General features: G+C 31.3%; 3 protein-coding genes across 4 annotated transcripts; 1 reads left to right on the forward strand and 2 right to left on the reverse strand.

Annotated features, from left to right (window-relative positions):
• Nucleotides 1–256: 256 nt before the first annotated feature.
• On the reverse strand, nucleotides 257–2,251 carry LOC141692075 (F-box protein CPR1-like). Its single transcript, XM_074496816.1, has 3 exons — nucleotides 2,226–2,251; nucleotides 945–1,281; nucleotides 257–835 (listed from the first exon to the last, which is right to left on the reverse strand). Exons 1-3 carry the CDS (start codon nucleotides 2,249–2,251, stop codon nucleotides 257–259), a joined length of 942 nt encoding a protein of 313 aa, XP_074352917.1.
• Nucleotides 2,252–2,653: 402 nt separating this feature from the next.
• On the reverse strand, nucleotides 2,654–10,887 carry LOC141692891 (autophagy-related protein 11). 2 transcript variants are annotated; one of them, XM_074497843.1, is made up of 5 exons: nucleotides 8,944–10,887; nucleotides 6,735–8,406; nucleotides 6,188–6,405; nucleotides 3,873–4,086; nucleotides 2,654–3,318 (listed from the first exon to the last, which is right to left on the reverse strand). In XM_074497843.1, the coding sequence occupies exons 1-5, from the start codon at nucleotides 9,885–9,887 to the stop codon at nucleotides 2,908–2,910; spliced, it is 3,459 nt and encodes a 1,152-aa protein (XP_074353944.1). In that variant the 5' UTR covers nucleotides 9,888–10,887; the 3' UTR covers nucleotides 2,654–2,907. The 2 variants fall into 2 exon arrangements, with proteins under 2 accessions (XP_074353944.1, XP_074353945.1); XM_074497844.1 differs by having other exon boundaries at nucleotides 2,654–3,306; nucleotides 8,944–10,884.
• An 8,430-nt stretch (nucleotides 10,888–19,317) lies between these two features.
• Nucleotides 19,318–25,898, forward strand: LOC141690149 (serine carboxypeptidase II-2). The gene is made up of 10 exons (XM_074494809.1): nucleotides 19,318–19,672; nucleotides 20,226–20,333; nucleotides 22,000–22,095; nucleotides 22,187–22,279; nucleotides 23,045–23,130; nucleotides 23,202–23,465; nucleotides 23,612–23,745; nucleotides 24,255–24,350; nucleotides 25,006–25,114; nucleotides 25,391–25,898. The coding sequence occupies exons 1-10, from the start codon at nucleotides 19,411–19,413 to the stop codon at nucleotides 25,589–25,591; spliced, it is 1,449 nt and encodes a 482-aa protein (XP_074350910.1). The 5' UTR covers nucleotides 19,318–19,410; the 3' UTR covers nucleotides 25,592–25,898.
• The last annotated feature ends 67 nt before the right edge of the window (nucleotides 25,899–25,965 follow it).

Below are 25,965 nucleotides of genomic sequence, written 5' to 3' on the forward strand. Positions count from 1 at the left end.
TTGGCATAAGCAAAATATTGGTCTACTGCTCGTCTTCCTCTTCAATTCTCCTCTTCATGCTCAAGCACTATAGTTATTAACCTCTCCTTTTATCCGCTTCACATATTTTGAAATTATTGACATTTATAACAGCTAGAAGATTAAGTTTCTTACATCTTTTTCTTCGTTTCTTGCTTCAGTTTCTTTTGTTTTGATTGTTGCTTCGACAGCTGCTTCCCCTCCGATATAAAATCTTAACTGAGCTGAACAAGACTCTTCATGGAGCAACCATAGCTGGCAATCCATATAAAGTCGCAATTCCAAATTCATTTTTTTCACGGTCAAACCACGAAAACTTACTGTCCCTCACCTCAAAAGAAATTTCAGAATGTAAAATTGGTGAAGCAACTGCTGCCAGATATGTAAAAACCCAAAGTATCCCCGGGTTCTTCCCTGAAAACATCTTGGACCAAGAATTTTCCACCCCGCAGTTGTTCATCAACCATATATCTGTGTCAAATTTGGAATAGAAAGAAATCAAGCACAGGCGCCTATTAAAGACAAGCAGAAGTAATTTATTCACAGTAGTCCAATCAAAATCGCGAGGATATGGAACTTCTGTGAATTTTTCATCTGCAAGATCAAAAGCAACGATAATGTTGTAGCCTTTGTAGGATGAAAGCCAATACAAAGATCCATCCACAAACGTACCAGGTCTATATAAGCAAATGAGATGCCTAAGAGTTCTAGGCCTTGTCCATGAATTGCTTCTGAGGCTGTATACAGACAACTTAACCCCCTTGTATAATCTTTCAGATATTCTCACAACCTTGTAGTCATCGTTGAGATGATCGTACTATGGATGACCAGAAAGATCTAGAAGGAAGACGGAGATTTGTTCTAGGTAATTCTCTAAACTTTCTCGTTGCAGGATTCCACAGTAAAATTTCATTAACACTCCTTACCGAGCAAACTAAGCCATTGCAAGAACCAACAATTTTAGCACCGGATAATTTAGACTTGAGCGGTTTAGTTATTTTAATAGCAGTAGAACCATTCAAAGAATCAGCATCCGCCAAGTAAAAATTGTTACGTTTAGGCATAGACACGAAGATGAGACCAGAATGAGGGTTGCGTTCACTGTTTCTCTCAAGATGGTTTTTGACAAAAGTTGTGCTATCAATAAGAGAACACCAGCTTTTACGCACACATCTGAAACAAAGCAGAGGCTTGACGGGTAGACGGAGTAATACATCGTTAACTAACTCATCAGGGATGTGGGGAATTTCAGTACATTGACCGCTGCATGCATATGAAACATGAAACAAGTATCTATAAAAAAACAGTGTATATGTACATTATCAATAATAATATATAATAAAACACACGTCAAACAGTTTGATAAACAGGGAGGATACATTAGTTTTTACTTAAAAGGGAGCACTTCCCTAGTAAATTTTGGGATCCTAAATGTCATTTTTTTGAGTCAAATAGCACTCAATGTCAATTTTTGAAAAGTTTGCCCCAAATGACACTTGAAAATGGGGATTCAGGTTAAGTTTTTCAAAATAAACGAAAAACGCAGTTTCGTATTAACTTTTTCAATAACAATTTTTTTTATTTAAATAAATGAAAAACGCAGTTTCGTTTTGTGTTTTTGTTTAAAAAACGTGGTTTCAAACTGTGTTTTTGATGAAAACGCAATTTCAGAAATTGTTTCGGTCAAAAATGCAGTCTCGTCTTTTGGTTTATGGATATAAAAACGGGGTTTCAAACATAGTTTTTAGTAAAAACGCAATTTCTAACCGAGTTTTTCTCAGGATACGGAAAAAAAATATATGAAAAACTCATCTCGAGGTTGCGTTTTACCCCCAAGTTAAAGTTGCGTTTTCAATTTTTTTTAGAAAAAATATTGAAAACGAAACACGAAATTGCGTTTTTTATAAACAACAAAAACTTCAACCGAAACTCCGTTTTGGAATGACATTTGGGGTCATCTATTTCCAAACTGACATTGAGGATTATTCCTCCCATATAGTGATATTTGAGATCAACGCCCATTTTGGAGACGCCCTCTAAATTTAAATTTAAAAAACTTATTCATGGGGGCATGTGTCCCGTTCCCCGTAATAGATCATCCCACGAGATAAACCCTATACTACTATAGAACAACAGCTAGGATAATGATTAGATAGCATGAGACAAAGATAAACTGGAATCTACGCCTAAAAGAGAAAAGAACTTACAGAGTGTTTGTGGTATACGTCGACATTATGATTCCTAATAGCTTCGGCGGCTGAAACCGGTGCCTGAATATTACAAAGATTACAATTGGACAAGGCCATACTATAACAAGTTGGATCAGCCCAAATTCTTGCAACCCCGTCTTTAAAGAAATTTTTGATTCTAAGTTTAAAAAAAATGATCTTTTTACATAAAATAAAAAGTTAAAAACAGCTTTAAACCAAAAATAGGAGAAACATCTTTCAACTAACTAGACTTTTTTTTTTCAGCTTAAGTTTTTGTGTTTGAGGTTTGGAGTTTGGACTTTTAGGACACGAAGACGCGACATAAAGGTACAGCATTATCTACTCTATCCTTGTTCCAGGTAACGTTCAAATTCATTATTCAACAAATTCAGAAGCCATGGCTTCTAAAGCAATGGTGATACAACTTCATAATATGTTGAGATTCTACAAATCCATAAACTTCATCATATGTACAGATTCTACAGTGTTGGGGAGAAAGCGAAAGACAGAATTTACATATACACAAAGGAGACTAAACTGGACCTGCTAGTGTTAACTGTACAAGATTAAAGATTAACTTAAAAACGAAAACCCACCAACAAAACAATATGTAAGTTTAACAAAATATGGATGTACACTTGGTTTCTTCCATCATGTCAAGTATCAGACTTTCGCAAGATCAGGAAGTGGGCTGTGAATGAATTGTGGTATCTGGTAACATCGCTACGGTTACTATGAAATATTCACAGCCAATAGGAAGATCATATGGGTTAGCAGCCGACATCAAATTTAAGGCCCCCACACTGCTTCCGGTGTCAGTTGCCAGGATCTCAACCCTGTCATTATTATGCTCAGCTTGAACTGGAATAGCTTCAATTCGTTCAATATGCACAATCTGCCCAATTATATAGCTAGGACGTTGTGGAAGATGATCGGTGAACAAAGCAACAGATTCAGCAGAAAGGTAGTAGTGATGGCTGTTTCGGTTGATAGCCTCGTAATGCCCAGCAGAGTTGAGTATAAATGCAGCTACCTCATGGACTTCCAACCGGCCAAAGGATATCTTATCCTTGGTTGCCTGTTTAAAGCACTATTATTTGTTATCAATTTAGAAATTTAGCGGTAGAAGTGTAATCCTAGATATTAAGAAACTTTTAGAGACTTGAGTCCCATTTACCTGATAACCAACTTACAATATGTAAAATTATATAACCTTTGATTCTCGGCTTGTTAAGTAGCAAACATTCTCAATTTGAATTTGTATAAGGTAAAATTAAGCGATCGTTATGACACAGACACTCACTTTCTCCCATGGGGGCCGCTCCTCATCTCTCCTTAATTTTAAACATTTTTGTCCTCTCCACAATTTCTTATACATGCAAGTATGTAACTCTGTGCATATGTGCAGTGTGCACGAGTGTACGTGTATAGCGTGCACATAAGTGTTTAAACATGTATTTTGTGTGGGAACAACATTTTTCTGGTTCATTATTATGCTCCTGCGAGATCACTATCAAGGCCTCACTTTCCAAAGATAATAACTTCGGAATGAATAAAGGCATCTTGACAGAACCTTGGTCGGTCATTGCCTTTTTTAAAAGGATAGTAAGCATTCAATAATCATTGATAAACCACAAATAATACCTGTTTCTCTGACTGATGCTTCATGAACAAGGTATTAACCAACTCTTTCCTCTCTTCCAACTCCTCGGTAAGCTGATCATTAGCAGCTTCAACCTTCGTGTGCCTGTCAAGTACATCTGCACGGTGCCTCGACAAATCACCAACTCTATCAGCAAGTACGTAAATGCATTCCCGAAGCTTTATGGTACCATCATCCTCCTTGTCACCAGCGGAGCTGAAATTACATAATCAATGCAATTTACCATCAAATCCTATGAAGTAAATTGATAATCTCTGCCCAAAAAAATTATAGTATAGAGAAAAGTCATTTGTGCATGATGTCAACATTATTTTACAAGACATTTTTTCTGGTACTTAAAAGCATGTTTTTAGAGCTCCAGAGGAAGTAAGCTTGCAAAGAAAGAGGCTGTTATAAAGGTGTTGATCCGTGCATGAGACCTATTTCCTTTTTAAATAATGCACGAGACTTAATTTATCAGAAGTTTTATATGCATAAATATATCAAATGACTGAAGATGTATTAGTGGACCGATTTAGGTTGGCGAATTAGCATAACCTATTATTCAGGCATACCAAATGAAACTTGCAGGAATTATGTCAAATAAATAACTACCTGACCAAAGCACTGTAAAGGTTGCTTTAATTGCACTAATGGAATCATGGAAGCCTTTGAATATATACACACACACAAAGCAGTAGAGTTTGATGTTATTTTCGGAGCACTTGTCAGTAATTAAATTTAGAATGTGTATAACAGCAATCATATCTTTTTAAGATGCGTAAAAGGACTATATATTCCCAGAAAAATTGCAGATTAAAATAAAGACAATATTGTATAGAGAAGTTCATAAAATATACATCCACCTGAAACCATTTCATTGCCGGATAGAATGAAAAGATAAGTTACGTAACAATGCCATGCATTGGCTTAAAACAGGCAAATAAGGTTAAAAAACACTTTAGAATGCACAATCTCTAGTTGGAAAAATTTAATAATAATAAACACTAGATTGACTTGGTGGAAAGGAGCCGGAAAGTACTAATTTTGGCATTCAGCCCTTTCTACAGTCCCATATCCTAGCTTATTCATGTTTGGATTTTATTAATAAAATTACATAAAAGCTACATTATGATTATTTACAAGTTCATGACAAAATAAACAAATCTATGCCAAAATGTAACTGGCACCATCATGCTTCAAGCCTTTTAATAAAAACAAGCAAGTGCCCAAATCCTAACTTTAATGCAAAGATCGAAATAATCTATTACTCCCTTCATTTCAGACCAGTAGTCCAGTTTGACCTTTTTTGGGGTCAAATTGACCGAATTTTGACTGATTACATATACTATATTAACAGCTTGTATAACAGCTATATAAGATCAGATTTGTATCTATAATATGTAGGCTGTGTATATAATGCAGTGTAAACAAACAGAGAGAGATTGAATATATTAATGCACTTTGGCGCATTCATGTTTAAAATGCTCAATATCACAAAAATGTGCATACTATTATTTTGTTAAATGAATTTTTTATTCTTTTTTTGCTTTATATAGTGATGAATTTGGTCATGACTCATGAAGTTCGTAACTTTCAGAGCTGATTTGGATAGGCAATTGGAAGTTATATGCAAAAGGATTGGGTGTTGTAGATAAATTTCTAGCATTAATGATGGTTTTGACTTTCATGTTACGAGTCATCAGAGAGCATTACTAAAACTTCATTTACATCGAGGTAGCAGCTAAACTTCCTGTTTTCCTAATTTTTCCTTTCATAAATCTACAATTTCCAGCCTCCAGAGTCCCATTTAAGTGATACTGATTACTTGGAAGTTCTTAGCAAATATCAGATAAAGTTATTAAACCCTCAAGTACGTTTTCATTATATATACACAAAAGAGATTTCAGTCAAACCAGTATTGTTCTCAACATGCCTTAAAGTATGATGGAAAACAAATAATTAGTATCGCACAAACTGCGAGGAATATAGTCATATATAGTATCGACTCAAAAGAAAGAGTAACCGTAGACACAAATCAAAGCACCAATTGTAACTTAAGAAATAGGAGACTTCACAAACTTTAGCTTAGATAAAACAAGCATTTACTGAAGTATGGTCACTAGCCGAAAATTTCAATATTAATCTTCAGGTAAGACAAAAAAACAGGAGAGAAAATAGTTTATGTTAACAACCACAGATAATGTCAGATTTAAGAAGCATATATAATGTCAGAGTTCATGATATCTTGCTAAGAATAGAAAAAGTACTTGATAAGATGGTAATGATTTATGAAAACAAAGTTTAGGCAACCTACTTGGCCAAAGATTGAGACAAGACACGCAATGATTCTGCTGTCGCAGCCATGCTTCCAGAAAACATGCATGTTTTGAGTTTTTCAAAAAGGCTGTGCATTTTTACAGAAGAGGCTCGTAATGCACTATACTCAGATGCCCTCCTCTCAGCTGCATAGAGATGGTCTCGGGCTTCCTCTCTTGCTTCATGTAGACGATTCTCCAAGTGTGCACAATTCATCTGTAAAACATTAGAGTTACAGATTAGTCCCACAAACTAAAAAGGAATCTCTTTATCATAATTTGCTGCACAGATGAGGTCCATAGTTTGATATGATAGAAAATTTTGGCAGAATTTGACTAGTATATTATGAATATGACGTCTTCCAGGTGGTAGATCAGTAGAAAATATAAAACTACTTAAAAAAGTTAAATATAAACCAGGTTGGTCAATATAATAATAAAAATATATATTCATATCAACTAACTAAATTATTAATACTTCTTTTTTGGTTCTAGAAGGACAAAAGCAGGAGACCTAACAAAAACTTGTTTAATAACCTCCACTACCTGTGATTCATCTAAAAGCTTCCTACTAATTTCCAGTTCTCTTTCAAGCTTGAAAATCTCCTCCACCAGCTTGTCAAGTTTGGTTTCATTCTCAGCTAGAGTACTGGACTTCTCAGCAAGTTCATGTTGCAGCTCCAACACGAGTTCACCACTTCTTTTAGAATCAAAATTTGAATCACTGTGCATATCAGAAAGTAAGGTTTTTGGAGGCTGAGATATGCTGTCAGCAGTTGAACTGGTTGCTAGTATCATTCCAACGTCTGCCAACATTGTTTCCTTGCCGTCTTTATCGTGGGAATGCAGATCATCGAGAATAGGCTCTACCATAGATGAATCTAATTGAGTATTAATAATTCCAGATGAGTCTGTCATATTCTCATCCAAACCTTCGTAAGACTTCCCATGTTTATCGAGAACTCCCGATTTGACATGTTCTGAATTAGAGGCAGAGAAAAGGTCGTCCATTGCTACTGATACCACGAGAGCTTCTCCATCGCCTGACACTTCTGACTTACTATCAGCCTTATCAGTTGAAGGAGCAAACGTTGATGCATTTTTATCAATTGTGAACTTGTGCTCCTGCACAACATACTGATCGGACAGTCTCTGCTCCAATTCCTGTATTCGTTTCTCATATAATTCGCACTGCATTTTCTTATTCTTTAGCATAGAGATTAAGTGTTTTCCATATTCGTCTTTCAAATGCAAGGCTTGAGCAGTCTTCTCTGCAGCATCTTTTAGTATACTTTCCACTTTGCTGTCATCAAGTGATTCATATTCAACATCAGACCAATATGAACAAATTAAAGCCATTGCAGAAGCAAGTTCAGCTTTAAGCTTTGCATTCTCAACTTCCATCTTGCTAGTTCCAGCAATTTCTACCAGCTCAGAAGCCTCAAGGATTTCGTCAAAATTATTCCTATCAGTGGCATCCAAAGAACTGTGTTCGACCTCTGTCGTGAAACTATCACGAGACAAGGAAAATGAACCCTTCAGACTTCCATAATTCTCACTCTTAGAATACAATCCAACCAAATATTCAGGAGCATAGCGTTCTATGTCTGATATGTCAATATCCAGCAAATTAGAATCAAAAGGAGCTATATTGACATCGCATTGGTTAGGATTATCATATAATCCCATAGATGTTAATATATCCCTAGGTATATACAAACTATGTACTTTTAGAAACTCCTCTCTTCTCCTGACTTCAGCTTCCCTCTTTGTAGCAAGCCGTTCAGCCAACTGTCCAGCCATACCCATGTAGAGCTTCATTGAAGCCTTTCGTCTCACTATCTCTGCAAGGCAAGCTCTGTATGCAGGTCCAATGCCACGAATCACCTTCAAATGCTCAAATTGATCATTCTGGCGCTTCATTGCCTCGGTGAAAACAGAAAACTTGTAGCTCACATCTTTGATGTTCAGCTGAATGTAAGCAATCTTTTGCATGTAACTCTGCACGAACATATTCATCTCATCTTTTTTGTTCCTGCAGAAGTCAAGCAGATTGAATATTGATCGCTCACAATCCTGCATCTTGGGGAGGTAACTTTTATCATGGACATCATACATGGGACCTAGTGCTGAAACTGCATCATGAGGACGGAGAGAAGATGACAATTGACTGCTTAGACAGTCATCCACGAGTTTCTTCACCGTACTGACATCCTTGCTGCATGAAAATCCATGGATGATAAACGATGATAATTGAGTAATTAAAAGCAAAGATATCACATGAAATATATGAGAAAAAAAGACCTTAAATGTAAAGTTTGTAAACAACGGAAATCTCTCTCGAGATGTTCGCAACAAATAACATGTCTTCTACTAAGATATATATCTACAGAGGATAAAACACAGGTCAATTCTTAAGTTTTCAGGTTGGCTATGCAGTCTTAACTACTTAACACACAACTCCAATACTGACTACTGCAATGACAAGGAAGTCATATGCACAAAATTTCCTACTCTGGTTCTTCCACAAATTAAGACTGTGCATAACCAATACTGAGTAACCAATGTTTTAAGATGTTCGTTACTAAATTCAAACTGCTAATATAATCAATTATGTACTGGTGGTACTCACAAGTCACAAATAATACAGTATGGGCCTAAAAGTCAAAACTCATAATATATAATTAAAAAGCTTATAACTAGAAATACTGTGTTAAAGGACCAAGAAAGAGAAAAACAGAGATATGAAAGAAACCTTAAAGTCTGCATTATACTTTTCTGCTCAGTAAAAAATTTCTGGCGTTCCTTGATTTTAAGTTCCAAGTCTGCAAGGACTAGAGTTTTGTTAGAAAGCAAGTGCTCAGTGCTGTGCTTAAGCTCTCCAAACTCCTGCTTAAATTCAGAAACCTTATTCTCAAATTGCCTATGGGAATTGCTACAATCCTCCACTGTCTTCCTTAGATTCTCTTCTTTCACAAAGTCTAGCAGGCACTTGCGGTTCCCAGTTTGTAAAGAAGAGATAAGTTTGCAGGACCTCAGTTTCTCTACATCCTTTCCAAAATTTTCCAGAAGACTAGAATGGGCACGATGTTGCATATTATAATGCTTCACAAAGTCGGTATAGTTTTGAAATATCATCCTATAGAAATGATCGAGATTACCACGAGCAATCTCCAGCGCCTGCTCTTGCACTTTCTGTTCTCTCAAAAACCTCTCACATGTCTCATATTTCAACAAAGTGCGTGCATAAATTGCATGCCCACACTGGTAATGATACCTGAACTGTCTTTCATATGAAGGCAATGCCTTAAGAGCAGGATCAGAAGCATCATCCAACGGGTGTGGATTGCGGGACGAGGTCGGCGATGGCGGGTCTGGAGTTTCAATAATTTCAACTTGCTCCGGTGCAGGAGCTGGCGAATTACTTCGCATCCTAGCCCTATTAAACAAATAAACTTCTCGGTCATCAGCCGGAAGTCCATATGCCGAAAGCTGGCGCGACGAATCCAATTTCATGTCCATACACAGCAGAAGCTGATCATTTAAATGGATCCCCAGAACTGATTCTAGGTACATCTGGACAGCCTCAACGAGAGTACATTCATCGCAATCAAGCTCAAATGAATGTCCATTCTCAGCTATGTGAACCCAAAGCTTCCCCCTGTAAGAAACACTTTCCGAACCACTCGAGGAAGCCATTTCTATCCACAATCCAAATAAACACACTTAAATGGACCGCCAACAACCTCCACCAAATCCAAACAAACCGACCGACACGCAAAGTATCTATAGATCCGCAATTCTACATCAAAATCCTCTGCTAAACCATAATTATCTTCCCAAACACACACACACACACAACAATTTTCAACACAGACCGCAACTTCAACCAAACAACACCAACAACAGAATTATCTACAAATCCGTAATTCTACATCAAAATACTCTAATAAACCCTTATTATCTTCCCACACACACAAACACACATCAATTTTCAACACACACCGCAACTTCCACCAAACAACACCAATGACAGAATTATCTACAAATCCGTAATTTCACATCAAAATCCTCGACTACACTCTAATTATCTCCACACACAGTACTTCCAAATTTTAACACACACCGTAACCTCAAATTCCTCAAAACCCTAATCAAACACAAAATCTACCAAAACACAAGCAATTAAGTCCACAAAACCCTAATTAAACACAAAATCAACCCAAACAGAAGCAATTAAGTCCACAAAACCCTAACAACATCACAATTAAGCCACAATTACAACAACAAACACTACATAAGCTCAAAATCAACCAATAAAATCACTAAAAACAACTAAATCAACACAATTAACTAAAAAACACGACAATTATCGTAAACTAAACCGATGACGTGTCAAATACATAGATGAAGATATAAATTAACTAAGAACAAGTTAATCAAAATAAACTTAAAGTTTTTTTAATTGTTTATATTCGTGTTCGTGGAAAAGATATGTATGTATAGGTGTGTGTAACTGTAAGTAAACACTAGTGGCGAAGAGCTTATTTGTTCTGTTCATCTGCTGCTTCTACACCTTTTACTCTTGGAAGATGACATTTATTTATTAATTTAATTTTATGTTAATTATTGGCTCTGTTGTTTGTTTTGTTTGTATAATCATTTGTTTTGTCATTATTAGGCAATCTGCTGTGTAATTCCTGTGTGTTGTTTTGTTAATCCCTTGATTTATGTTTTGTTTTGGAAAGTTATGGAGGTGTTTTATGCACTCATTTGAGAATTGAGTAAATGTGTATTATAAGGAATTACACATTTCAGCGATAATGACCCAAAATCATTTTCCTGCGCAATTACCCAAAATATCTCTATTACCTCCGTCCCGAAAAAACGTTTCTTGTTTTGATTTTTTATGCTATTTATGATAAGTGATTGTTGACTAATTTATATCTAATTTATAAGATCAAATATAGTTATTAATGATCTTGTTGGATTCGTATTTATGAGTATTTTTTTTTGACAAATATGGCTTATAACCTTACAAATGAGTATATGTTCTCATAAATTCTCGGGGTGAGCGAGGATCGAACCCAGTAACTGGGACGACAGAGGATAAACTCTTAATTCTTAATTTATGAGTACTTTAATACAATAAAATTTTTATAATTAATATTAACACGAAATTAAAAAAATTAACAATAATAAGTGTGCATTGACAAACATATTTAATACAAATATAAAAAGTATTTATGAAAAGAAGTAATATGCATCGGTGGTGTTGAAGAAACATTCTCAAAATATGTATCCCATTTTTTATTTTATTTTTTCTTTAAAAAGATCCGTGTGACGGGTGTTGTGTATTTTCAAGATGTTCAAGATGTGTATCGTGTCTGGTGAGCATTTAGGGTTGTATTTTGATCAGTGCATTTTGCGTTATATAGGGTTATTATCCACTACTAGCTCTATACTCGTGCAATGCACGAGGTATTTGTAAATTATTAATATAAATATTTTATTTTAATTTAATTTATCTTGAATAATCTTTTTTATCCTATTATTTTAATTAAATTTAACTTCAGTTATTTTTAAAAATTAAAATTAATAATGTATCTCATAATATACATATAACATATTAGTTTATGTTGTAGTTTTAAAATGATATATATTATTTATATTTTTAAATCATTTTATCAATAGTTGTATCTCATATATTTATTTATCTTTTAATTATTTCATTTTTTCAGAAATATTATTTTAATTTAAATTTATTGAATTAAATACTTGTCTTTGTCTTGTCCATTCAAGTTTTTTTCAATTTTTAATTAAATGTTTGTTGTAATATCTGATGTATTAAATAACTGATGTAACTTATTTGTACATTTTTTTTGCTTTTTTGTTTAGGTATTTAATCTTTTTATTTGTTCTTTTGTTTATGTAGCTTTTTGATATTTATTTTGGGTTTTTATTTAAAATAATTGCATATAATAAATGTTTATAATAAGTTTTATTAAACAAACTACATCTTTGTTTCTCGAGTTTATTAGGTGATCTACATTTTTTTAAAAAATAATTAGATTTTTTGTTGTACTTTGAACTTCTATACTTTGTATTAATTAATTGAAACTTTGTTGTACATATTTTTATATGTTTTTGTTTATGTATTTTTTCCTTATATTTGTTTGTTTGTTGGTTTGTATAGCTTTTTGATATTTTTTTAGGGCTTTTATTTAGAATAATTATATATTTTAAATTATTAGAATGAGTTCTACTGAACAAACTACATCTTTATTTCATGAGTTGAGTAAGGCCGTTTTAGTTATGAAATGATGTTGTGGTTTTAAAATAATATTTTTTTATTTATATTTTTAAATCATTTTTCTCGTATCTCCTATATTTATTTATTTTTTTAATTGTTTCATTTTTCCTATGAATATTATTCCGTTGTTTTGTTGTACTTTAAACTCCGGTATTTTTAGATGTAATAAATAATTGATGCAATTTATTCGTGCATTTTTTTATATTTTTTTATGTATTTGTTCTTTATATATGTTTATTTGTTTCCATAATTTTTTATATTTGTTTAGGGGTTCTTTATATTTATTTGTTTCCATAACTTTTTTACATTTGTTTAGGAATTTTATTTGAAATAATTACATATTATATAATGAGTTTTATTGAATAAACTATATCTTTATTTCATGAGTTTATTAGGCAAGTTATTTTTTTAAAAAATATGAATTAATTTTTTGTACTTTGAACTTTATTACTTTCATTGAGTTTCGAATTCTGAACATACTACTCGTGATAAGCCGGGGAAGGTGATATTTTTAAATTATTTATCTTCTACTTTTATTTATCTTATAATTATTTCATTTTTCAAAAAATATTAGTTTGTTTAGTTTTACTTTGAACTTCTCTACTTTCCGATTTATTAATTAATTGATGTTACTTTTTATACATTTTTTAATATTTTTTGTTTATGTATTTGTTCTTTATATTTATTTGTTTGCTTCCATAGCTTTTTGATATTTGTTTAGAATTTTTATTTAAAATAATTATATATTACAAATGATTAAAATGAGCTTTATTGAACAAAATATATTTTTATTTTTTGAGTTTATTAGGCTAACTAATTTTTTTTTAAAAATAATTGGTTTTTTTGTTGTACCTTAAAATGACTTTCTAATCCGTGACAACCAAACCATCTAACCGTACAATTTTAAGTACCTTACACTAATTATATATAACATATAATTAGCTTAAATCCCTTACAATTTCCGTTAATATTTAATTTTTTTATTTTTTCTGTCATATTATAATATTAAAATATTATATAAATATATAATAAGTATAAATTTATATAAAAAAATAATAGGATAACATATGATCGTAATTTAGTAAGATAAGTAGAATAAGTAGATTATATCTAGTAGTTTAAGAATTTAGTAGTTTAGCCGTTATATAACAATATTTATTTAATTTTCAATAATAGAATAAGTCGTGGTCGAAGTTTAGTAGAATAAGTAAACTATATCTAGTTGTTTAGCAGATATAACGTTATTTATTTATTTAATAATCAAAATTAGGGGATAACTGTTGAACTAAATTATACCTCCGGTTATTATAGTATAGTATAGTTTAACAATTTAGTAGTTTAGAGGATATATAACACTATTTATTTATTTATTTATTTATTTAAGTTAAATCAAACTATACTCAATTCCGGTTATTATAGGATAGTGTAGATATTCAAAAAAATTGTTTTCTCTTTTTATCTTGTCAAAGAACTAAAATTATTTTTGTTTCAGATAATATTTTTTTTATCGCAGGTAACCCGCAACCGTTACTTTTCGGGCGCGCACTGGGTAAACGATACGGGTACCGTTAAACCGCATTTAAGCGACATGCTCTGGCTAAAGAGGCATAATCGTAAATTCTCCTCCGGTGAGATTCGAATATGTGACCAAGATGATAGTTATCTACTATTTAACCTATTAAGTCAATAATTGCGGGCTGTTTCGGATAATATTATAAAAAATGCTACATGGGTCAGTCTGTAAATCTATAACTAATCAACAGATTCGACACCAATATAAGATTAAAGTTTTACAAATCTTAATGACTCTGATTATATATACGGTTTTCCTTAATACTTTATACTTTTTTTTTAATTTGAATTGACATTTCTATAAGCTGATTATACGTTTTATTTGAAAAGTTTAATTGGTTGATTATTAATAATTATATTATTATTATATAAAAAAGACCTACGAAGTCCACATTTTTATCGGAGATCTCGGAGATCACCTATGTTCTGTAATCAAATCACTATGAAATATATTATTTTGTGAAGTATGTTCTACGAATATTACCAATTCATTAAAATTGTTAAGTTTAATAAATATGATGTGTATGTTCTGCAAACTTAACATATTTTGTAGAATAAAATATTTTATAAAATATTTTATAATGTTCAACAAGCAATACATGTATAATATTCAATATTTTGAATAAAATAATGATATTTGTAGAATATAATTCTTAAAATATTACAATTTGCTTATGCAAGATCTTAGTTGCAGAACATAAGTGGTCTCCAACAAAAACGTGTTCTCCTTAAAATTTAAATATATTATTATATTCCATTAAATATGATAAACTTTGTTATTTTGGAAAATAAAGGGGTTTAGTTAGAAAAATTAGAAATGTAATATATTTTAATTGAAAAAAATAATAATTAGTTAGTTACTCATAATTATAATGTTATTATTACTATATTTTATTAATTGGTCATGTCCGTTATAATTTTCAAAAAATGAGGTGTTTTAGTTGTAAAAAGTATAAATATATTATGTTTTAGTCGAAAAACATAACGCGGGTTTTCATCGCACACGTTCCTAATATGATATTTCAGGAAGTGGATGCATTTTAGTTGATAAATATATCTATAAACATTAAAAGTTTGGTAGTTGGTCGGTCGGTACTTACTGAAATTACTCAATTACTCTTATTTAATTATTTAATTCTAATTACTAGGTCGATCATTTTCAATTCTAATTGATATTAAAGTCAACCTTCTCAATTCCTTTACCAATTTCAATTATATTTTATATCGAATTTTATATCATTATAATTTATATTAAATTCAACTTCTTCTACAAATTTAAATTTTAATTCATATCTAGTTTTATATTATTCTAATTTATTACTTCGGGCTGAATTAAATTTAAGCACACTAAATATAATTTTTAAGATTTACCTAATATATAATGTGACTCGGGTTAAGATAAAATAATAAATACTATCAACCCCCCTAAAAAATTATACTAATGAACTTAGATAAACAAAATAATATATTTTACTTATACATGATAAAAAAATACATTATACAATTGATTCAGACTAACACAAAACTAAAATAAAAATACAATTCGACCAACAAAAATAAAATCATATATACTAATAATTAAATCTAAAACAAAACTATCTTGTTGATCCACACTTTGAAAAAATTAAAAATTAAATAAAAATAATTAGTTTGATTTGGTCGGTGTATTGGGCATTGGTCTAAAACAAAATAATGTAAACTACTGATCCGAGATAAATCAAATTAATGTTACACTAAGTATAATTCGTATCTATTGATATGAACTTAAAAATCAAATTTTAATTAAAACATAAATTTTTTTTTTTAAAATACACATAGAATTATCAATAAAACTATATCGTTTAATTAGTAATATTATCATTTTCAAATATTTTTTATAGAGTTATAGTAAATCGATTAAGTAATCACCATACTAAAATAATATATTTTAAGGTTCCAACATAATGGAGAAATTATATTTTTATCCTCAATAAAATAATAATTTCGTTATAATAATATTTTCCCTCTTACCAATGTTATCACATTAAATAAGTTTAAATATTTTAAAAAGTTATGAACATATACGTCTACTAATATAATTATCATGAAGTCATATCATTTAAAATTTTAAATGAACAAAATTAAGAATTGAATTCAATACATATTTTTTAAAAAATATATAATATTAAAAAAATATTGTACGACCCGTGTATCGCACGGGTTTTAAACTAGTACTATATTATAATATACGAAACATTAAAAGTTTGGTAGTCGGTCGGTCTGTATTTGGTGAAATTACTTAATTACCCTTACTTAATTATTTCATTTCTAATTATTGGGTCGATCAATTCTAATTATAATTGATATTGAAGTCAACTTGCTCTATTACTTTACCAATTTCAATTCTATTTTATATTGAATTCAATATAATTATAATTTATAATAAATTCAACTTTTTCTACCAATTTATATTTTAATTCATATCGAGTTCTATATTATTCTAATTTGTTACTTCAGGCTAAATTAATAAGCAAACTAGATATAATTATTAATATTTAGTTGATATGTCATGTGAATCTGGTTATGATAACATAATAATACTATTAGTCCTCCTAAAAAAATTATACAAATGAATTTGGATAAATAAAATATAACTAACACAAAACTAAAATAAAAATAAAATTTGACCAACAAAAATAAAACAATATATACTAATTATCCAGTCTAAAACAAAATTATCTTATTGATCCACACTTTACAAAAAAAATAAAAATAATTAGTTTGATTTGGTTGGTGTATTGAGTATCGGGTTAAAATAAAATAATATAAATCACTAATCCGAGATAAATCAAATTAATATTAGATTAAGTATAATTCGTATCCTGTGAACTAAAATTTTAATTAAAACATAAATATTATTTTTTAGAAAATACACATAGAATTATCAATAAAACTATATCATTCAATCAATAATATTATTTGTTTCAAATATCTTTTATAGAATTAATGTTAATCGATTAAGTAATCAATATGCTAAAATAATAATTTTTAAAGTCCCAACATAATGAAGACATTATATTTTTACCCTTAATAAAATAATAATTTCGTTATAATAACATTTTCCCTCATTACCAATGCTATCACTTTAAATAAGTTAAATGTTATAAAAAGTTATGAACATATACGTCTACTAATATAATTATTATGAAGTCATATAATTTATTAAAGTTTTAAATGAACAAAATTCAAAATTGAATTCATATTTTTTTTAAAAAAAATTATATAATATAAAAAAAAGTTGTGTAATCGCACAGATTTTAAGCTAGTAAAAGCTAACATCTATTTTTAAAATATTCATTGGTTAGTTAATTTTAAAATGCCCTTATGCTGCAAACATAATTGATAATCATGTGATCTTAGTTCCAAAGAGAGTTATCGTGAAAACGTTTTTTAGGAGTTGGGGTCCTCAGACGTTTAAAAATCGGCTGGCTAGTTCATAATTGATAAATTTCGTGGAGGAGCCGAAGAATGTGATGTTTGAGAATTACGCATCTCCCCTTAAGCCCTTCTTCAAAATGAAACAATGTCATCAACGGTCAACATATCATCTACAGTAAAACCTCGATAAATTAATACCTTTGGAATCATTAAAAATTATTAATTGATCCAAATATTAATTTATCGATATTTTAATAATTTATTAATTTATCAAGATATGTTATTTAAAATTTTATAACATATACAATTCTGAGAATAATAATTTGTTTTTATCTATTGTATACTTAAAATAATATTAAGAAATATTTATGAATTTAAGTAAATTGAAATGATTCACTTATTTAACTAGATTACGTAATGCCCTGAAGTTCTCAAAATGGTTAAAACCAGGGTCCTATCTTTACTGGACCGGCCTTGGTCCTATTTACCACAACAATAAAAGAGACCTTATTTAACTAAATACACGGTGGAAGTCAGTTTTTGGAAAAGATGTCCTTAAAACAACAATTACATTCCGTAATTTTCTCTTGTAACATGAATATAGTATGCCATAACTCCATAATGCATTAAGAAAGATTCAAGATGAAATAAAATGCGACATCAATTTTAAAAAGAAGCAGGTTACAATTGAGACTTACTATACAAGTGTATCATAAAATTCTATAATTTTGATGTAATATATAATTATTAATTTATATATTATATGAGACTTATATGTATTAATAAAAATATATTATCTTATAATTTTAGCGAATTATTAATTTAATATAAAGAGTCCGGCTCGGAGTTATAAGAAATTATTAATTTCACGAGGTTATTAATTTATCAAGTATTAATTCATCGAGATTTAACTGTATTATGCTAAGTTGTAAAATAGCCTATCACAACTCGTAATTAGCTATTCACCGTGTCAGTTAAATTCATGCACGGTCCTAAATATTGTATTCACAACTTTAAATAACATCGTGTAAATTCTAGAATCTTGTAGTATTTTTTTATTTTTAATTTTTATGTAAACTTTTTAATAAATTTTAAAAAAATATAATAAAAAATTATATAAGAAAGGCCCCTTGCTAAATTCATGGCACAAGTGATACCGAGACGTAACATAAATTAGCATCGTACACATGCAAACATTTAGTCATCTCAAGAAATGGGCCAAAATGATATAATTTGCCAAAATAGCACAACCTAAATAAGTGGTCCAAAATTTGAGTTCAAAATGTTGTTGCGATTTGAAAATCAGCCAAAAAACTGAATCAAAATCGAAACGAAGCATGAGAAAATTGAATAAAATCGAGCAGCATAAAATAAAACATGAATATTGTTTTGTCAATAGAACATGAATACCGTTCTGATAAAACGATATTCATATTCGAGTAAAATTTTGGGTTTGGAGTAATATTTTAGGTTTTGGGCTAGGAGTAACATTTTAAAGTATTAGTTCCAGATTTTGATTCTTTTGAATATGTACTCAACTTAATTACAAATATTTTTTAATATTAATTTACGAAGGTATATTTGTAATTAAATAAATTAACTATCTCCGTAAATACGTATCAGAGATATTCCCCAACTTCTACTATCGATATCATTTTAGACCATTTTTTCACCCAAATTATTATGTAGGGCAAACCCCCTCCCGCAGCGTGGGGCTCGTTGCTTAACTAACAAACAAACCGCACCACAAAAGTACACAAAACCTGACATCATTACAGATTCTTTTCGTTACTTCACTTCAATCTATACATACACCACTTGCATTTCATAAACAATAGGCAATAAATAGTACTATATATCAGTTCATTACAGCAGTTACTTCACATTCTACTGACCTCAAAAAAGCAACCCACTGACAACATGTCACATCTCAAACTGGGTTTTTTGTTACACATCATTTTATTCATTATATCTACAGTAAAATGTTCATCTTCAGACCCAATCATTGAGCAAGAACTAGACAAGGTTTTGAATTTACCAGGCCAAAATTTTGATGTTGGGTTTAATCAGTTCTCAGGGTATGTTACAGTCAATGAAAAATCTGGGAGAGCTTTGTTTTATTGGCTGACTGAAGCTGTTGATCATGCTTCTACTAAGCCTCTTGTTCTCTGGCTCAATGGAGGTGCTTTTTTTTATAGATTTTTTGTATCTTTTTTGGGTTTGATTTTTGTGCCTTGACTGTGTTTCTTGTTCTTGTATTTGTATTTTGTGTTGATTGTTTTTTATAAGTATTGATCAGTAATTGTTTTAAACCCAGTAAGCACGGCGCGATGAGATATCTCGAGTGTTAAGGGTTTATCTCTTGTCATCCCCGGGTTTGATTTTAGCTCATTCTAAGATTTGTAGAACAAATAGTCAGATACTCAGGCATATAAGTCTAATTATTCGGGAAAAACCCAAGAAGCAATTTATTTTTTTGTAATTGTTGAATCAATAATTGTATTTTTGCTGTATATTATCTAAGAAGTAATCTTAGAAGAGTTAGTAATATGTATGGGTGATCGGGTAATACTTGAGGTGGCTTAAATTTTGACTACTCTCTATATTCCAAAATTTGTAAGGTTGATACTAGGATTAAATATTGCTGAAAAGAAAGTATCTTTGATTTTGGAACAGAGGGTTTTCTTTTTGACAATGGTATTGTTCTAGAATTTGAAACTGAGCTGTTATTTTAGGTCCTGGATGTTCATCGATTGCTTTTGGCATGGCTGAGGAAATTGGACCTTTTCATGTTAATAAAGATGGGAAGACTCTCTATTCAAATCCTTACTCTTGGAATAAAGGTAATTTTTAAGCCTTAAATTATAAGTGCTTTTTCATTTAAACACCCTTCCCGTATTATTGTAATATTGCACAGCTGTTGAATTGAATTGAAGGATAATTTGTATATGTAACTCCCCAAGGCAACCCAATACACGTTACTTAGTGTTAATAGTGACCCCAAGGTCGAGATATAGGTCCGTATGGTTTGAAAGCCCAGCAACTTAACTTAGACTGGTACTTGTCTAATTATAGAATGTAACGTTAGGGGTAGCAAGCTTGATTTTCAATTCATCTAAAAGTGGCCTATGCGCTTTATCATTTCTACTAGTTTATTTGACAGAGTATATAACATTTAAAAGCCCTATCTCAAGTGGCCTGGTTATAACAATAAAATTATTTTGGTTTGTTCTCTTTAGCACTGTAAGTCCCAGGATGTCGCTGGTCTTATTTTGTTCAGGGGTACTCTATAGTTAATTATTATCAGAAATAACTGTTATTGAGTATCTTAGGGATATAGAATTTTACTGTGGTTGACTCACCCTAGTTCACCGCTTAGTAATTAAATTAATTCAAACAAATAAAATATTTCTTACGGCCAAATAGCAATGTCAACACAGACAGCTTGGCAAGCAAAGCAGATCGCAGAGTATATAATTATCTATATAGAATCTATTGAGAGTATATGATTGTAGTTAGTTAATTGTAAGATAGCAAGTAAATAATTTGGAATTTCGAGTGTTTGAGACTTTTGTATAGTAACGCGGTGACATTTGGAGTTGTTTTTATCTATTCATAGTAGAGTTAAGGTCTGACTACACCTGATTCTGTTTAATTTTAACGATACTACCTTTCTAAAACCGTTCATACCACAGACATCTTGGCAAGCAATGCAGATTGCAGAGTATATAATTACCTGATATATAATTCGTTGAGAGTATATGAATGTAATTAGTTAATTGTAAGATATCAAGTAAATAATTTGGAATTTCGAGTGTTTGAGACTCTAGTATATTAGCGCGGTGACATTTGTAGTTGTTTTTATCTATTCATAGCAGAGTTAAGGTCTGACTACACCCAATTCTGTTTAATTTCAACGATACTACCTTTCTAAAACCATTCATACCTTATCAGAGCTCTTGATAAATATAGTTACCATGAAAATATTTCTTTTGTGTCTAAAGGTAATCCTCATAGCAAAGGGGTCATTCTTTAACTATTACAGAAATTTGATACTCACATCATCATCGTATTATCAATAGAACACATAAATCCATTTAAATGTGTCGATTAAAGAAATAAGTTCGATATATTTTTGCAACTGTTTTTGTTGCTGAACAATACTGAAACATACGTAACAATTTACTGAAGCCGTGTTCAATCAATTCTTCTTTGTTTCCTTTTGCGGCTTCAAACTTGTGAAACATCATATTGATTTTTATCCGAATTTTTCTATTAACAGGTAGGTTGTTAGCTTGTTTATGTTTACTAAAAACATACAGTAGTCAATTTAAACACCACAGGTTAAATTTTTATATGGAAGAGAATCTATTAATTAATACCAAGTTGAATATGGCATATGCTATAAAAGCGTATGTGCTTAATAAATAAGTGGCCTTCTTCTATTACAAAAATAGTCTGATATGTTGACAGCCGAAAATTTACATCATTGCTGTATGTTTTCTGCAGTTGCTAATCTTTTATTTCTCGACGCCCCTGTTGGTGTTGGTTATTCATATTCAAACACCTCCTCTGATCATTTAACCAATGGAGATAAAAGAACTGGTACTGCTATTAAATATTTTCTGAAGTAATCCTAATTTAGCTATGACTTCAATAAATTATTATTTGCTCTTTCTCATACTTTTTCTTACAGCTGAAGATTCACTGCAGTTTCTTCTGAATTGGTTTGAGCGTTTTCCTCAGTATAAAGGAAGAGACTTTTACATCACAGGGGAAAGTTATGCAGGTACATTTTTGTGTTGTTTAGTTTCAGTCTATATAAAGTTTCCTACTATACTATTGAAATTATGTATGTTATCATGGCGTTGACTTACCTTTGCGCCTTGTAAGTCTAACCATATGACATCATCATTTAATTCTTTATTCTATTAGAATGATTTGGAAATGAATTAGATAATAGACGTAAATTTTACAACTACTAAAACTAGCCAAGGCATAAAGGAAAGGAAAAAGTCCAAGGAATTTGTAATGAAATTGGACAACAAGCTAGATGGGATCGACCTATCCTTGGTCCTTCAAATGTTAAAATCATCAAAAGAGCTTAGCTAAAGTAGTAATAGCAGCAGTTTCAACGTTTGGTAGCCAAAGGAAACTAGTGGATACTATTACTTATCTTTCCCGTCCTTCGCGTAATTTACTAATCATAATTTTTTATATTGCTTGATATGTTACATACGGAGAAAAATTGTCACTTTTTCGTATATTATACAATTCCCTTGTTGCAGTATTATTGAAAGCCTTCTTTGTCTGTTGAATCTCTTCTAAAAATTCTAAATTTTCTGTGGCAAGTTTAAAAATATTTAAAGTGAAATTGGCCTTGGCACTGTAAAATAACTGTCATGGTATGGCAGAAAGTAAATATAACAAAATTAGAAGCCTTAAATATAATCTATTTCAGTAAATCGTGTGCATCTCCTGAAGTACATATAGAAGTCATACCATAAAATTGCACACATTTATAATTTTCAATCATTTTGACCCTTTCCGCCAGGCCATTATGTTCCACAACTGAGCCAAGCAATAGTAAAGCATAACTTGGAGAAAAAAGCCAAGTTGATCAATTTAAAGGGTTACATGGTATGAATTCTTTCTGATACACTCCCGCATGTGCAAATTTAAGCAATTATTTTAACATGCTTACAATGCAGGTTGGAAATGCTTTAACTGATGATTTTCATGACCACTTGGGACTTTTCCAATTTATGTGGTCAGCAGGTTTGGTTTCTGATCAAACTTACAAGAAGCTGAACCTTTTTTGTGACTTCCAATCATTTATTCACACATCCGAGCAGTGTGATAAGGTCTTGGACATTGCTGAGAAAGAATTTGGCAATATTGATCCTTATAGCATCTTCACTCCTTCTTGCACTGGTAACTTTAGCGAATCAAATGAGAAATTGAGAAGACGGCATGTGAGTACCTCAACCGTGAATTCTGTATATATATTAGGCTTTTACAGTTTTTGGATGTACATTTAATCCTGGCTCCGATAATACTTTACTATTTGCTTTTGGTCCCTCATATATCCAATCTAAGTTGGTACATTCTCCTCTTTTAGAAATTTGGTCACATTGGCCAGAAGTATGATCCTTGCACTGAAAAGCACTCTACTGTATATTTCAATCTACCCGAGGTTCAGAAAGCTCTTCATGTTCATCAAAGAGCTGCCGAATTTAGATGGCAAACATGCAGGTAGTTCAATTCGATGATCTTCAACTTTACAATGGCTTCTGCTGAAATCTTATAGTTATGACTATGACCATGGTTTCTTGCGACTAATTATGGTTCATAGTTTATCTTATTCATTAAGATTATGCTATATAGTGGTGTTTTGATAGTTTTTTATTATCTTCCGGAGCGAATAGATAGTTTCTATTACAGGAATATAAAATTACTAGTCCTACAGTCATACTCTTGTGTTCGTAATACATTATGCATTGGCAACCATCTATCTGTTTTGGTGGCAAAATTTAGATCTTTACAAGAAATATATGCTGCAACCTATAATTATTGGACACTTTATCTTTAGGGTTAATGTATTAATTGTTCAATGTGTATTAGTAATGACTATATTATCCTTTGTAAATGATTTAGGAATATTTTATACGTTTGATCCTACCATAAGCTGGAGTATTTGACGGGTTGTATCTTACAGCACAAACATGCATTCCGTGACATTTGGGCTTTTTCATGTTTTGCAGTGATGAGGTAAATCTTCACTGGAAGGATTCTCCAAAGTCAATGCTGGATGTTTATCATGAGCTTATAAGTTCTGGACTGCGTATATGGGTCTTCAGGTTCATTTGTTGATTTTCTGCTAAATTAGTTTTTTTTTGCTGCATATATATCACTTTGAGTTTCATTTTTGCGTTTACTTATTTTGAAAAATACATTATTACAACTCGATGCATACTTTAAAGGAAAGGATGCAATTAAAATGATTCGTAATCCATTAATAAAAAAAATCATTCATAACTCGTCCCCTTTTTGTGGACCCAACACCTCTTGGTGTAGTGGTATCTCCTTTGCTCCCTCTATGGCATGTCGAGGGTTCGAACCACAAAAACAAGGTGGGTGTGTGAGTGTGTTTAACTAGAAAAATAAATAAATAGAGTATATTATAAAATACATGGTTAAAGTTTGGGGTCCTGCTCGTTCCTGTGTAAAAATCAGGGTCCAAAATTGTTATTTAGCCTTCTTCTTCTAGAATTTTAGGTGGGATGGTAATTGTTAATTATTGGGGATAGACCCTTATCATCTAGTAGTATCGATCATATTTACGAATATTGAATACGGAAGGCTATATACTAATGCTATAGAATAGCAAAATTATCTCCTTTGAATAAGCAGTGTATACTATACTCTCATTTGAAAATTATGCAACCCAAAAACTGGTCATGGAGTTGAGCCATATAGAGTATTGACCTATTTATGCCTCCTGCCAAATGACAGTGGTGATACAGATGCTGTCATCCCAGTTACATCCACACGGTACACTATAGATGCTCTCAAACTTCCAACTGTGACTCCATGGCATGCTTGGTACGACGATGAAGGACAGGTAACTCAACATCCTCCTCCTTCCTCCCTTTGTACATTTAACTATCAGCATTTTTACTTGCAGTTTCAGTTATCAGTTGAAAAGTGTGCACTTAAAAGCTACTACAATATATATGGTTTTTATATATCATAAACATACACAGACACCAGTGCTAGGTCTCGTGACTCTCGTCTGTATGAGATATTAGACAACATACAATAATAGCTTACTTTTGAAAAACCTGATAATTAATAGTTTCTGTATAATTACTTTTCTGTAATACTATGCATGAAACAGGTAGGAGGTTGGAACCAAGTTTACGAAGGACTGAATTTTGTTACAGTGAGAGGAGCAGGACATGAAGTACCACTACATAAGCCCAAATTAGCTCTCATGCTCGTCAAGTCCTTCCTTTCAGGAGTCTCAATGCCGAGCAAGTCCTTCCTTTCAGAAGTCTCACTGCCAAAGTTGGAGCTAGAGCTAGTGAATGACGCTTAAGAACGCTTCTTTCTTCAGTTTTAAGAATTGAGGGGATTACTATTCGCAAGAGACTGCAATTTAATCATTTGAAGTCAACTGGTATTAGTATTTTTTAAATACTTTCTTACCATTGAAGGGGAAAGATAATTGTTGCATGTTTCGAATTCCAGTCGCTGGTTCTAATGCTATGTCTCGTATCTTCTGATGTAATGCTCCATATATATACTGGAAAAAAGTATCAATAATTTATCTGGAGCTGTAAGAGAATGACAATACATTGGTACTATTAGTCTATTATAATAGGCTGAACATAATTTAATCCATACTATTACATAATTAGCACTATATTATATATACTATTTTTAGCAAACGTGTAACAAGAGTAGATCATA

The sequence above is a fragment of the Apium graveolens genome, chromosome 10 (assembly GCF_009905375.1).
Source record: "Apium graveolens cultivar Ventura chromosome 10, ASM990537v1, whole genome shotgun sequence".
In the NCBI taxonomy this organism is placed as follows: Eukaryota; Viridiplantae; Streptophyta; class Magnoliopsida; order Apiales; family Apiaceae; genus Apium; species Apium graveolens.